Here is a 14,721-nt window from a genome sequence, read left to right as displayed (position 1 = left end):
GAATGGAAAGCCTGAGATTGTGATACCCGAAAGATTTTCTCGCAGCTTCAGAAACATTTTAACAGAAGACAGTGAATTTATCTCTGCATTTACCTGACTGTGCAACCTCTGAAACGGTCTTGTGTTGTACATGAGCCATGTGTCCAAGGACGGAGAAGATAACAAATCCGGCAAACACACTCGTAGCACAGTTAACAACGCAGACAATGATGGTGTCTTGGTAACAGTTGTTGTGGAATTTGTTGTAGGATGACAATGTGATGATGTTGCCCCAACCCACTGAGAGAGAAAAGAAAACTTGTACTGCCGCATCTCTCCAGACCTGGTGAATAAAATGGAGAATCCATCAGCACGGGTAGATTTCACTTCAACTCATTCTATTGATAGAAAGAGAGGGGATCTCATAGAAACATATAAAATCCTGTTGGGACTGGACAGGCTCGGTGTGGGAAGAATGTTCCCGATGTTGGGGATGTCCAGAACTCAGGGTCACAGCCTAAAAATAAGGGGTAAGCCATTCAGGACTGAGGGGAAGAAGCATTTCTTCTCTCAGAGTGTTGTGAACTTGTGCAATTGTCCACAACAGAAAGCCAATGGGACCAGTTCATTGGATATATTCAAGAGGGAGCTGGACATGGCCCCCTTGTAGCTAAAGAGATTAAGGGGTTATGGAGAGAAAGCGTGAGTGGGATACTGAATGTGCACGATCAGCCATGATCACATTGAATGGTGGTGGAGGCTCGATGGGCCGAATGGCCTACTCCTGCACCTATTTTTTACGTTTCTATGTTAAAACTACCGGGGTGACTCTGAGCCCATTCTAGCCATGCGCATAATCGGTGGCATGGGTGCAAAATCGTGAGACAATCGGAAAGCATGAATCTCCCCGGTGAGAATATGATTCCCGATTCTCAACCCTGCATGGGGGTGGAGAGACATGAAACACACCGCAGGATACTGGGAAACTCATTTTAATATATTAGCACGCGCACTCACTCCGGGACAACCTTCCTCATTGAATATTCAGCAGGTCCTGGTGTGATGTCGTGTCTGCACCATTTGATTCTTTTTCGAAATTTAGCGTACCCAATTCATTTCTTCCAATTAAGGGGCTAATCCACGTCTTTTGGGTTGTGGGGGTAAAACCCACACAAGCACGGGGAGAATGTGCAAACTCCAAACAAACAGTGACCCAGAGCCAGGACCGAACCTGGGACTTCAGCGCCGTGAGGCAGCAGTGCTAACCACTGTGCCACCATGCTGCCCTGTGTCAGCGGCATTTCGAACAGCATTCTATAAACGTGAACCTGGCAGCCCCATCTCCGAAAGAGATTTCGGAAGTGAGCAGATTTCGGAAGGGAGCGCTCAGTCAGCCATCATCCTCCAGGGCGTTGAAAGCTCTGGGGGTATCAGAGAGACACTGATAAATTCAACTCGAGGCCGGGTTCGGGTTTCAGTATCGCAAACCCGGGGTCAGGGGTCACTCGCAGGTCTTAACTACCTTCATGTTGGGATGTCCCTTGCTTTAAGGGGGTCTGAAGACTGGCATGTCGGCAATGCTTCCGGTGTGCTCCTTGCTGGGCCTGTGACCAAATTGTCACTGAAGGAGTGTCTTTCCATGGTGGGAGCTGGAAAGTGGGTGAAGGAGGTGAATACAAAGGGTCAGCAGTGGGGTGCGACAGTGTAGTTCCATGAGCGGCCAGGTTGGAAGGAAAAAGTGGGGGACTCTGGAACGAGCTGCATCTCCGCTTCAGAAGGCATGAAGTCCCTCTCACTGGAGGGAGGATGACTGCAGTGTGAGTTGAACCCTACACTCAGGCAGCACTGTGAGGACAAAGGGGTTTCGCTGCATGAAGTTCAAAATCGCTTGTCAGGGAAGTTTGACTGTCAGGAATTAGTGTTGGTGTTTGAGATACCCTCAATTACAACTCGAGAGAAATGGTTGGTAATATAAAGGCTTTAATTAGCAGAGAACCAGTCAGCTACCGAGAAGTGTGCTCACTGCACACTGCCCACTGGACATTACCTTATATATGGCTCCCTGGGGGGTGGAGCCGGAGGCGGAGTCCCCCTGGGTTCCAAATCCGGTCTTAAAGGGATCATTATATTAAAGGTGCAGTAACCATTCCTCACAGGGTTAATGATTGTGGCTGATGGAAGGCTTGTAAACTCTGCAGCCTTTGTGACTTGGGAGAATGAGGGTATCTTCTAGGAATGTTCTTGTCATGCTATTTTCAGGTTTCACTGGAATCAGCCTTGCCTGCCACAAAAGGCAGACATTTGCCTGAAATGCGACTGATCCTTCCTTAACTTGTTCCAATGAAATTAAAAGTCAGTGCCACTGATTGAAAGCAGGTTCTGAGCCCCGTTTTAGTTGTTTGAAAGACACTTTGTTACAGTTTTGTTTGCACTTAAGCCCCACTTTCCTGATCAACGGGCATCCGGTCCAGAGAGGGGCAGGGGAGAAGGAGGATGACCTTGTTAATCTAATAATAATAATAATAATCTTTATTGTCACAAATAGGCTGACATGAACACTGCAATGAAGTTACTATGAAAAGACCCGGGTCGCCACATTCCGTGCCTGTTCAGGTACACAGAGGGAGAATTCAGAATGCTCAAATTACTAAATCACATGTCTTTCGGGACTTGTGGGATGAAACCAGAGCACTCGGAGGAAACCCACGCAGATACGGGAGAATGTGCAGACTCCGCACAGACAGCGTCCCAAGCCGGGAATCGAACCTGGGACCCTGGAGCTGTGAAGCAACAGTGTTACCAACTGTGCTACCGTACCGTCCATATCTGCTCCTGGGCTTATGCAAACTTTCAATCAACAGGTCCAGGCAGCGGGCGACTGAGGGTTGGTCCAACCCGAATGCTTGACCCTCTACTATAGCTACATTCACAGCCGGGTGTTCCCGGAGTGGGGAGCATGCAGTGTCCACGGTACCATTGAGGCTTTCTGTGCATTGTGGCCTGTGGGGTCTGGGATCCTTTATTGGCCTTTTTAATCAGAATTCAATTTGATGTTCAGTTTTATTTGCGATTTGTTTTTGTTTCAGGCAGTGTCCCTTTAAGGGGCTGCCCCTTTAATTTGCCCCTCAGTTATTTTAGTGTGGTTTACTTGGTTTTCACACAAAATAGTTGGAGTCAAGTTCTGAATCCTTTAATGGTTCGAGTGTGGAGCTAATAATGCCAAGTTGTGGGTTTGATCCCCATACACGCCAAAGAGAGCCACCTTTTCTAATGTGCTACGTTCAGCTGCAGTATCTTTGCCATCAGTAAGGTACCTCAGGGTCGCAGAATCCATTTAAACTGAAATATTTGGAAACATTGAGCCATGGAGCTGCTGCTGTTAAACTGTCTTTTTGTCAAGGTTTGGAAGATGGAAGCTCTCGGAGTTTCTTCTGGATTTTCTTTTGTTACAAAGGTTATGAAAAGAGTAATCTTTATTTTTTTCTTTGGAAAGTGGGAAAATAAAAACCAATTGTTGGAGAGAGATTGTTCCAGACGGTCTGCGAGCAGCCTGCGCGACAGGGCCCAGTAATGTGATTGTATCCACTTGGAGCAGGAGACCAGTGCTGCCTCTGCTGCTGGACAAACTTCTTGGGTGGTGTTCAAAACCTGGGGCCTGATGCTTCAAGAGGCTTGCAAGCAATGCTTGATCCCCAGCCCAGAAGGAGGAACAACAGACTTCGGAAGGTTGGTGCTGAAGTTTAAGGCGGCAGTTTCTTTTTCCCGCCTGTTATTTACCTGTGCCGAGTCAAGGGGGAGAGAAGATAACCTCCCCTGTTCCCGCAATATCAGAAGAACCCAGCCAATCAGCACCATCTCCACCCTCCTCTCCACCTGACCTGGGACACATGTTCATCTTGCACCCCAGCGTCATCTTCCCTCCTGTGCTTCCCTCTCTCCCTTTCCTCTTGTTATGGGAGAGGTGTTTTCAGAACCCCAAAATGTATCATGAAGTTCAACGAACCCCCACCCTTTAATGGATTGTTGCTTTTGAAGCACACGGCTTATTCCCCTGGTGTAGTATTTACAATTATGGACACGTGGTTTTTAAAACAAAACAATGTTTCTTCCATTAACTCAACTTAACCTTTTAAATAAATATTGGATCTCTTAACACCCCTTACTTCAAAGATAACCCCGAAAATAATACAACACTACCCAATCCTGCAAACTGATCCTTGAAACGTCCAAAAGACTTCAACCCTTCAAAGATAGGAGCACAACAGGTTACATTCAATATATTTATATTCTTTGGATTTGCAGAAATCACCAGACGAGCTCTTTTCCTTCCTGCAGCTCTCAGCAAAACACACAGACACTCCCAGCTGCTCTCTCAAACTGAAACTAAAAACTCAGAACTAACCTCAAAATGGCCGAACTGAGCTCAGCTCCACCCACTCTCTGACATCACTATTTTCTTAAAGGTACATTGCTTAAACATCCATTTCTTAAAGGTACTCTCACATGACCCCTCCCCCCCAAAAAAAACCCATCAACTTCAAGATGGTTTCATTTTTCACTTTTGCACCATCCACTAAGAAATGCACACAGTAAATATACATTTTCGTTTTAAAAAAACACACACGCAAACAGGCCTAAGAATAAAGTCCATCTTTCCCGGTTTACTTCCTCCAACCAAAAACCTTCTCGATTGACAGTCTCTTTGAACAAGAAAGTCTCTGCACGATCCATTCATTCCTCTACTCCTCAGCATTTCTCTTCAAATTAGATACTTTTGTTCAATCTGACCACAGAGTCCCTTGCAATTCTCCAATACTGGAGCATTGGTGATCACAGCTTTCAGGCAGTCAAATGCCTGTTGGAAGTCCACTATCCATTGACATTTTTGACGTTTCATCAGCAAGTCCAGCAGTGGAGCAATCACGCCACAAAACATTTGCACAAATGTTTGATCAAATCCACTCATGCTAAGAAATCGCATTATTTCCCTTCGTCTTCAGTTTATCGGAAACTCCGCAAGGAAAGTGATTCGGGATTCTCCAAATTCACTTTCGGCTAGGTTCATCAACAAACCCGCCACCTGAAGTCGATCGAAGAACTCCATACGATGTTTTAAATGTTCTGTCCATGTCTGGAAGTTGGAAATAAAAGCAGATTGTGCTACTTTCTCAATGCAATCCTTCAAAAGGATAAGAGTCCGTTCTTGTAACTGCATTCACCTTTCGATAGTCCACACACAACCATTGGGTACTGTTATAACCTGCCTACTTACCATTGGCTGGGGACTAATGACTATCCCACAATCGTGTGGGAGTATGAGCTTCCCCAATGAGGGGGGTGGAGAAACCACTAGTAAACTCCTAGTATAAATAAAGCTGGCCAGTTCAGGAACCAACAGGAAGGAGTATGTAGCAAGGGAAGTTACTGCTACTGTTATGTATATATGTTATAGTAAATAAATGTTATTACTTTGTATCCTTAAAACTCGTGCTGGATTCTTCGTGGCCCTTACAAAACTGGCGACGAATGTTAAAGTGAATAGCTGTCTACACTGCTGAAGCCACCTCCCTGGATTTTTGTTGGATACAGGTTGGAAATTGTTTTCTATTATACCATGCCTCTGTACGGACGTTTGGATGTTTTTGATGCTGCGCTGGAAAGCTGGAACCAGTACACACAACGGATGCGTTACTATTTCCGGGCAAACAATATCACCGAAAACAAGCGCCAGGTGGTCATATTGCTCACTGCCTGCGGCCCGCATACGTTTGGGGTGATTAGGAGCCTTACGTACCCAGCTGCGCCGGACACCAAAACGTTTGATGAACTTGTGAATATAGTGGGGCAACATTTTAATCCAACCCCGTCCACGATAGTCCAGCGTTGCCGGTTTAATACCGCTGAGAGGACCCCTGGAAAATCCCTTGCTGACTTTCTACCCAGGCTACGCAGGATTACGGAGTACTGTGACTATGGTGAGACCTTGTCAGAAATGTTACGTGACCGTTTGGTTTGCGGTATTAGCAATGCGGCCACCCAGAGAAAGTTGTTAGCGGAGCCAACATTGACTTTTCAACAGGCCATTCAAATAGTATTGTCCCGAGAGAGTGCAGAGCGAGGAGTACAGGAGCTACAGGGAATGGAAGTGCATGCCTTGGGGCGCAACCCCTTCCGTCCGAAAACGTCCCCCCGCACTCCTGCGGTACCTTGGGCGAGCCAGCGTCTGGACTGACGCCAGTGGCTGTCGGACATTCCTCCCCGAAGGGAGCCTTCTCCAGAGCCAATGGATGAGGAGCCATGTCCGTGTCAGACTTGTCGGCGCCGACCCCGTCGCGGACGGCGGTCCTGGGGCGCCAGAGGGCCGTCGTTCCGACCGAAACCGGGACCAGCCCAGGGGCCGTAACTGGGACCAGCCCAGATGCCGTACCTTCCATGTGGATGAACCTGCGGCGACTACTCCTGACGACGTGGAGACGGAGGACGACTGCCTGCAGCTGCATTGTGTGGCAGCTCCCCGTGTGGCCCCCATTAAGGTGACAGTACGGGTCAATGGCCACCTGCTTGAGATGGAGTTGGATACTGGCGCAGCGGTCTCCGTGATTGCCCAGAGGACATTCGACCGCATCAAGCAGGGTATACAGACCCTTACATTAACCGACTCACAGGCCAGGTTGGCCACCTACACGGGGAACCACTGGACATTGCAGGAACTACAATGACCCCTGTTGTCTATGGACGCCAGGAGGGGCGTTTCCCACTTGTCGTGGTGCGCGGCCATGGGCCCAGCCTGTTGGGTCGGGACTGGTTGCGCCATTTGCGGTTGCAATGGCAGAACATCCTCCAAACAGTTTCTGAAGGGTTGTCTGAGGTGCTAGGACGATACCCAGATGTATTCCAGCCTAGTTTGGGGAAAATAAAAGGGCCGTAGCCCGTATCCAAGTTGAACCAGGAGCCACGCCGCACTATTTCCGGGCGCGTCCAGTGCCTTACACCTTGCTCGAGAAGGTAGAAGGGGAGCTCACTCGTTTGGAGAGTTTGGGTATTATCAGGCCCGTCCGTTTTGCTGACTGGGCAGCACCAATTGTACCTGTAATGAAGCCAGATGCCACAGTTCGCTTGTGTGGTGACTATAAACTTACAGTGAATACGGTTTCCCGACTCGACCGATATCTAATGCCTTGCATAGAGGATCTCTACGCGAAACTTGCAGGTGGACTCTTGATCACAAAATTAGATATGAGTCACGCCTACCTGCAGTTGGATCTGGACCCTGCCTCCCGACCATATGTAACGATTAATACACACCGGGGCCTGTATGAATATACATGGTTGCCCTTTGGAGTATCCTCTGCCTGCACGTGTGGCTGTCTACCCAGATGACGTTTTGATTACAGGGACGTCGGAGCAGGAACATTTGGAAAATCTGGAGGCTGTCCTTAGTCGCCTTTCGGAGGCTGGAGTCCGTTTACGTCGCACAAAGTGCGTATTTCAGGCAAAGGAAGTAGTCTACCTAGGTTATCGGGTGGACCGCGAAGGTCTGAACCCCGTCGCAGAGAGGGTGCGTGCAATTCAACAGGCCCCCGCCCCGACTGACACTTCGCATCTTCGTTCTTTTCTCGGTCTCGTAAACTATTACGGGAAGTTCCTCCCCAATCTGGCAACTACGCTGGCCCCTTTGCACCTTCTGCTAAAGAAAAATCACACCTGGGTTTGGGGTCAGCCGCAAGAAACCGCTTTCCGGCGGGTAAAGCAACAATTGTCGTCGTCTGGGTTACTAACCCACTCTGATCCTGGAAAGCCTTTGCTCGTCACATTTGATGCATCCCCGTATGGTATTGGGGCCGTCCTGTCCCACAAGATGGAGAACGGGGCCAAACGACCGATAGCTTTCGCCTCCCGCACATTGACTGCAGCGGAGAAAAAGTACGCGCAGATCGAGAAGGAGGGCCTGGCAGTGGTTTTTGCGGTGAAACGCTTCGACCAGTACGTGTACGGCCGCCATTTCACTATCGTGACTGATCATAAGCCCCTGCTGGGACTTTTCAGAGAGGTTAAGCCAATACCGCCCATTGCTTCTGCACGGATCCAGCGCTGGGCTTTGTTGCTTGCTGCATATGAGTATTCTCTGGAGCACAAACCAGGTACGCAGATAGCAAATGCCGACGCACTGAGCCGATTGCCTTTATCGACCGGCCCCATGTCGACCCCCACGACCGGTGAGGTGGTTGCAACCCTAAATTTTATGGACACCTTGCCTGTCACGGCATCACAGATCCGTGAGTGGACCCAGACGGAGCCAGTCCTGTCAAAGGTTCGGCACATAGTCCTGTATGGTGGGCAGCATAGACAGCTCCCAGGCGAATTGTGGGCATTTTCCTCCAAGCTGTCAGAATTCAGTGTAGAAGACGGCATCCTCTTGTGGGGGACGCGTGTGATTGTCCCGGAAAAAGGCCAGGAGCTGGTACTAACAGACTTGCACAATGGGCATCCAGGCGTGACCAAAATGAAAATGTTGGCCCGGAGTTATGTCTGGTGGCCAGGCCTCGACACCGACAATGAGAAGGTGGCCCAAAACTGCTCCTTTTGCCAGGAGCATCAGAAGCTTCCGCCGGCCGCGTCCCTACATCACCGGGAATGGCCAGGGCGGCCTTGGGCACGCTTGCATGCAGATTTCGCAGGCCCTTTTCAGGGATCAATGTTCCTTCTACTAATTGACGCCCAGTCCAAATGGCTAGAGGTGCATCAGATGCAGGGGACAACGTCCTGCGCAACAATTGAAAAGATGCGTTTATCGTTTAGTACGCATGGCCTCCCCGAGGTGCTGGTCACGGATAACGGCACTCCATTCACGAGTGAGGAGTTTGCGAGGTTCACGAAGATTAACGGCATCCGCCATATCCGCACTGCCCCTTACCACCCGGCTTCAAATGGGTTGGCAGAGCGCGCAGTGCAGACATTCAAAAGAGGCCTAAAGAAGCAGTCTTCCGGATCAATGGACACGAGACTGGCTCGCTTTTTGTTTACGTACAGGACCACCCCCCATGCAGTGACTGGGGTAGCTCCCGCAGAACTCCTAATGGGCCGGAGACTTCGTACTCGCCTTAGTATGGTTTTCCCAGACATTGGCGCAAAAGTACGCCGCACACAAGAACGGCAGGGACAGGGATTTTCTCGGCATCGGCCGATTCGGCAGTTTGCGCCCGGTGACCCAGTGTTAGTTCGGAATTTTGCCGGTGGTGCCCAATGGGTTCCTGGTGTAATCTTTCGCCAAACAGGCCCGATATCTTACCAAGTGCAAGCCCAGGGTCGTCTCCAGCGAAAACATGTAGACCACGTTCGGTCCAGAAGACCATCCCCTCAAAAGATTCCCCGCCCCCGGAGCTCATTTCAACAGCCGCAGAGACCAGAGACAAGGGAAGGTAGTCCTCACAATCTTCCACTGGTGCCTCACTCGAAGCCTGCGCAGGTCGTTACGGGACCGAATGGAGACAGAGACACTGACATGACGGAGGCAGCAGACTCTGACTCCGAGATGGAGACACAGGATGCATCAGAGGGGGAATCCTCGGGTCCACGGGCCGTGGATGTACAACCGTTGCGCCGTCCATCATGGAAGCGCCGGTCTCCGTCTCGTTACACGCCGCCTGATCCAGCGCCGCGTGCAAATGGTGACCGGCCTGCGGCCAAACGAGTCCGACGCCCTCCTTCGCCAGGGTCTTCGGTGGATTCCTTGGACTTTGGGGGGAAGGGATGTTATAACCTGCCTACTTACCATTGGCTGTCCCACAATCCTGTGGGGGTATGAGCTTCCCCAATGAGGGGGGCGGAGAAACCACTCGTAATCTCCGAGTATAAATAAAGCTGGCCAGTTCAGGAACCAGCAGGAAGGAGTATGTAGCAAGGGAAGTTACTGCTACTGTTATGTATATATGTTGTAGTAAATAAATGTTATTACTTTGTATCCTTTAAACTCGTGCTGGATTCTTCATTGCCCTTTCAAAAGGTACCGTCTGGTTTAGGTACCATCATTATGGGTGAGCTCCATTGGCTGCAACCCACTTCAATTATGACATTTTTAAGCATACTCTCAATCTCTTTGTTAACCTGTGCCAATTTTAAAGGGTTAAGTCTATATGGATGTTGTTTGATCGGAACAGCATTTCCCACATCTACATCATGTATAGCCATTTTAGTACTTCCCAATTTATCTCTACAAACTTGCCCATGTGATATCAATAACTCTTTCAGGTCAGTTAATTTTCCCTCTGGAAGGTAACTTAACAATTCATTCCAATTTTTAAGAACATCCTCATTTTCCAGTTTAATTTGTGGTTTGTCAAATTCACAGTCATCTGGATTTGGTTCATCACTTTGAGTTAGAATCATTAAAACCTCCTTTTTCTCTCCTTCCCTTTCAAAGTACCTTTTAAGCATATTCACATGATACACTCGATGAGTCTTCCTTCTATCTGGTGTTTTTACCACATAATTCATCTCACTTAATTTCCTTTTAATCTGATACGGTCCACAAAACCTAGCTTTTATTCCTAAGCTATCCATAACTTCTTTGAATAACTTTGAAGTAAAATTCGATCCTTGATCCGATTGAATTTCTGTGGGTAGTCCATATCTAGTAAAGAATTTAAGTAACTCCTCCACAATCCTTTTAGCTGTAATATTACATACTGGAATGGCCTCTGGAAACCTAGTAGACACATCCATTATAGTAAAAAGATATTGATTCCCACTTTTGGTTTTTGGAAGCAGTCCTACACAGTCAATTAGGACCCTCGTAAAAGGTTCCTCAAATGCTGGAATGGGTATTAAGGGTGCTGGTTTTATCACTGCTTGAGGTATCCCTATCAGTTGATATGTGTGACATGATTGACAAAATTTAACTACATTTTTATAGTCCAGGCCAAGAAAAATGTTTCTGGATTTTAGCTTGAGTTGTCCTTATTTCCAAATGACCTCCCACTGGTACCTCATGTGCAACTTGCAACACCTCCTTTCTACACCCTAACGGCAATACCACTTGATGAACTTCTACCCACTTTTCATCCGCCTGCATGTGTACAGGTCTCCATTTTCTCATCAAGACATCACTTTTATGGTAATAACACTCTGGTATACTCTCAGATTCCTCTTCCGTATATGCTTTCTGATATATCCGTTTTATTTCTCCACATTTCTGTTGTAACTCCGCCAATTTTCCTGAACTAAAAATATCTGCCTCATCCTCCACCTATTCTTGTTCTTTTTCAACCATCTGATCAAAAATTGTTTCTGATAATTGCACTTCAACTTCATCTTCACTCTTTGATTTCTCCTCTTGTCTTAACCTGTGACTTTGCGACCTTGTTACGACACAATCTGGAAAAGTCCCAGGATATTCGTCCTTCAACGCTTCAGTTGTCTGATTTTCCACTGACTTATCAACCACATTAGGCATTACTCCCACCTGCGATCCAGCTATATCATTACCCAAGATAAACTGTATTCCTGGACAAGATAGTTTATCTATTACTCCTACTGCCACTTCACCACTCTTCACTGGACTTTCCAACCTTACCTTATATAATGGAATGCTACTCCTCTTATCCTGAATTCCACATATCACCACCTTTTCTGGCAACATTCTTCCCAAACTACATAATTCCTCATCTCTTACCATTAAAGATTGACGAGCCCCGTATCTCTTAAAATTGTGACTTCTTTACCTGCTCCTCCTGATACACGAGTAAACCTTACCCACACAAGTAAATTCTTTAAAGACATCTGGCATCTTCCTAACAATTACTTCTTGAACAGGCTGTACAATTGTTTGCACCTCCTTCGCTTCCCTTGGGCTTTCCTTCACCACTCTAACAAATCCAACTGTCTTGTCCTGTTTTACCACATCAGCTTTTCCAGTGCTTTTCTTCAACCACCAGCACTGTGACTTTACAGGGCCTAGTTTATTACAGTGAACCCATTTGAAACTTTCTTTTCCAGCCTCCTGGATTTCTTTTTTAATCTGAGGTACACTCTCTTTATTGTCTTCCATCAGATCACCTTTATCTTTACCACTTGAGTATTTCTCATGTCCCCAGTTTCTGTCCCTCACCGGCTGTATCTGATTTCGGAAACCAATCTTTGAATTATGAACTAATTCATAATCATCTGCAATTTCTGCTGCTAATCGCGCAGTTTTAACCCTCTGTTCTTCCACATGAGTTCTCACTACTTCAGGAATTGAATTTTTAAACTCCTCCAAAAGCATAATTTCTCTGAGAGCTTCATACGTTTGGTCTATTTTCAAAGCCCTTATCCATCTATCAAAATTACTCTGTTTGAGCCTTTCAAACTCCATGTATGTTTGACCAAATTCTTTCCTTAAATTTCTAAACCTTTGTCTGTAAGCTTCAGGCACTAGTTCATATGGTCGTGATGCAAACACTTCACAAGCTCTACCTACCAGCTTTGTCTGAATCAGTAATACCCACATGTCCTGTGGCAATTTCATTTGTTTAGCTACCTTCTCAAATGAAATGAAAAAAGCTTCCACTTCCTTCTCGTCAAACCTTGGCAATGCTTGGACATATTTAAATAGATTCCCACCAAGCCTTCGACTATGACGCTCGTTCTCACTATCCTCATCACTATCAGCCAACTGTACGTTTCCCTTTACGTCTGCCAATTTTAACAGACTGTCATGTTTCATGGCCATTTTCTGAAGTTCAAACTCCCTCTCTTTATCTTTTTCCCTGATCTGTATCTCCCTTTCTTTTTCTTTTTGTTCTGCTTGGGCTATTCTTTCTTTTCTCCTTTCTTCTCTCTCCTTTTCTTTTTTCTCTCTCTCTCTTTCTCTTTCTTTGTCCTCTCTCTCTCTTTTGTATTCAAGCTGCTTTAATTCTTTCTCATGTTCCATTTGTTTAATTTGCAACTGAATTTTTGCCATTTCCAATGAGTCAAACGGTATCTCAGGCAACTTTAAATGCTTAACCACCGCCATAATTACCTCACCTTTTCGCATTTTGTCAGGTAATGTTAACTGCAATATTTTTGCCAAATCTAACAGTCTGCTTTTAGTCTCTGACGGTAAGGTACTGCGTGTGACAGTCTCCACCCGCAAAAACTTCTGAGTCTCTGAAAGAGCCATTGTCCACAACACACTCCCCACTTAAACTAAAATACCGCACCGGATAAGTTCACAAAAGTCAATCCAATAGATAGACTTTTATCCCCCTCGAGCTCCCAATTGTTGTGGGAGAGGTGTTTTCAGAACCCCAAAATGTATCATGAAGTTCAACCAACCCCCACCCTTTAATGTATTGTTGCTTTTGAAGCACACGGCTTGTTCCCCAGGTGTAGTATTTACAATTATGGACACGTGGTTTTTAAAACAAAACAATGTTTCTTCCATGAACTCAACTTAACCTTTTAAATAAACATTGGATCGCTTAACACCCCTTACTTCAAAGATAACACCAAAAATAATACAACATTACCTAATCCTGCAAACTGTTCCTTGAAACATCCAAAAGAATTCAGCCCTTCAAAGATAGGAGCACAACAGGTTACATTCAATATATTTATATTCTTTGGATTTGCAGAAATCACCAGACCAGCTCTTTTCCTTCCTGCAGCTCTCAGCAAAACACACAGACACTCCCAGCTGCTCTCTCAAACTGAAACTAAAAACTCAGGACTAACCTCAAAATGACCGAACTGAGCTCAGCTCCACCCTCTCTGACATCACTATTTTCTTAAAGGTATATTGCTTAAACATCCATTTCTTAAAGGTACTTTCACATGACACTCTCTTCCTCCCCTTTTTCTCAAAACGTTCCAAAGTTCCAACACTTGGGGAAGAGTGCCTTCAACAACTTTATCTCCACACTCCCCACCTCTCCCTCTGTTCCTTCACCATAAGGACAATATTAATCATTTGGGTTGAGTGCAGCGTGTAGCACCACCTACATGGCGTCCATATGATCGACTGTGGCAGGGCCCTCCAGGGCCACCCATGTGGGAATGGTGGCTTCCCTGGTCCCATGGCACCTTCACAATTCAAATTACTGACAAAACAACTAGGGGGGGAAAGCTACACCCACCTCAACCACCGTGACCATCGAGGCGTCTGTCCGGGCAATGACCGAGGAGCCAACAATCCCAGTCGTTCCTCGAACGGATGTTTCGATGATCATGGCCTGATTTGTAGCCCCCTCAGCCGTAAGTTGTAGCCCCTAAAATATGCAGGAAGGTTGTATTCTTCCTCACGACTGAGCGGGCGGTCCATCTTACCCTGGAAAAGAGACTCATGGTGGGTGGGACCTTCTTGGCAGTGGACCCAGTGGAGGCCACCACTCAGAGATTAATACTATCCAATATGCTCCCCTTCATCATTATTGAGCTCCACTCCCACCCATCCATTGGGGATGGTCCGTACCAAGGGGACGCTGTTCCTGCTCGGAGTCAAATCTCCAATATATCTATTCCTCCTGACCTCAGGTCTTTGTGCGCCTGTCCCGGGAGCAGTTTTAGAGGGGGGTGGCTTTTATTTCCCCTATGAGGGGACCACCTCTGGGTTTTCTGGTCCTCAGATGGCGTGCAGTGGCCTGCCTGTCCACAAGAACTGCCCCATCTCCAAAGCCACAGACTTTCCTCGTCCAACACTCCAACTGCAGCCCACACTGGCAGCAACCATCAACTTGGCTACCGGCGAGGAAGGGGGGAGAAGAGCATCCATGCAGCCGGAAG

General features: G+C 47.0%; 1 protein-coding gene across 1 annotated transcript in view; it reads right to left on the bottom strand.

The window, feature by feature from the left end:
• LOC140418105 (sodium- and chloride-dependent neutral and basic amino acid transporter B(0+)-like) overlaps nucleotides 1-14,721 on the bottom strand; it is a 271,390-nt gene that overhangs the window by 89,882 nt on the left and 166,787 nt on the right. Inside the window, exon 9 of the mRNA XM_072501524.1 lies at nucleotides 94-322. Coding sequence (XP_072357625.1) covers nucleotides 94-322 — 229 coding nt within the window. The remainder of the gene's footprint in view (nucleotides 1-93; nucleotides 323-14,721) is intronic.

This window comes from Scyliorhinus torazame, chromosome 5 (genome assembly GCF_047496885.1).
Source record: "Scyliorhinus torazame isolate Kashiwa2021f chromosome 5, sScyTor2.1, whole genome shotgun sequence".
Taxonomy (NCBI): Eukaryota; Metazoa; Chordata; class Chondrichthyes; order Carcharhiniformes; family Scyliorhinidae; genus Scyliorhinus; species Scyliorhinus torazame.
Note: the sequence above shows the minus strand (reverse complement) of the source record. Positions and strands in the feature narration are given on the sequence as shown.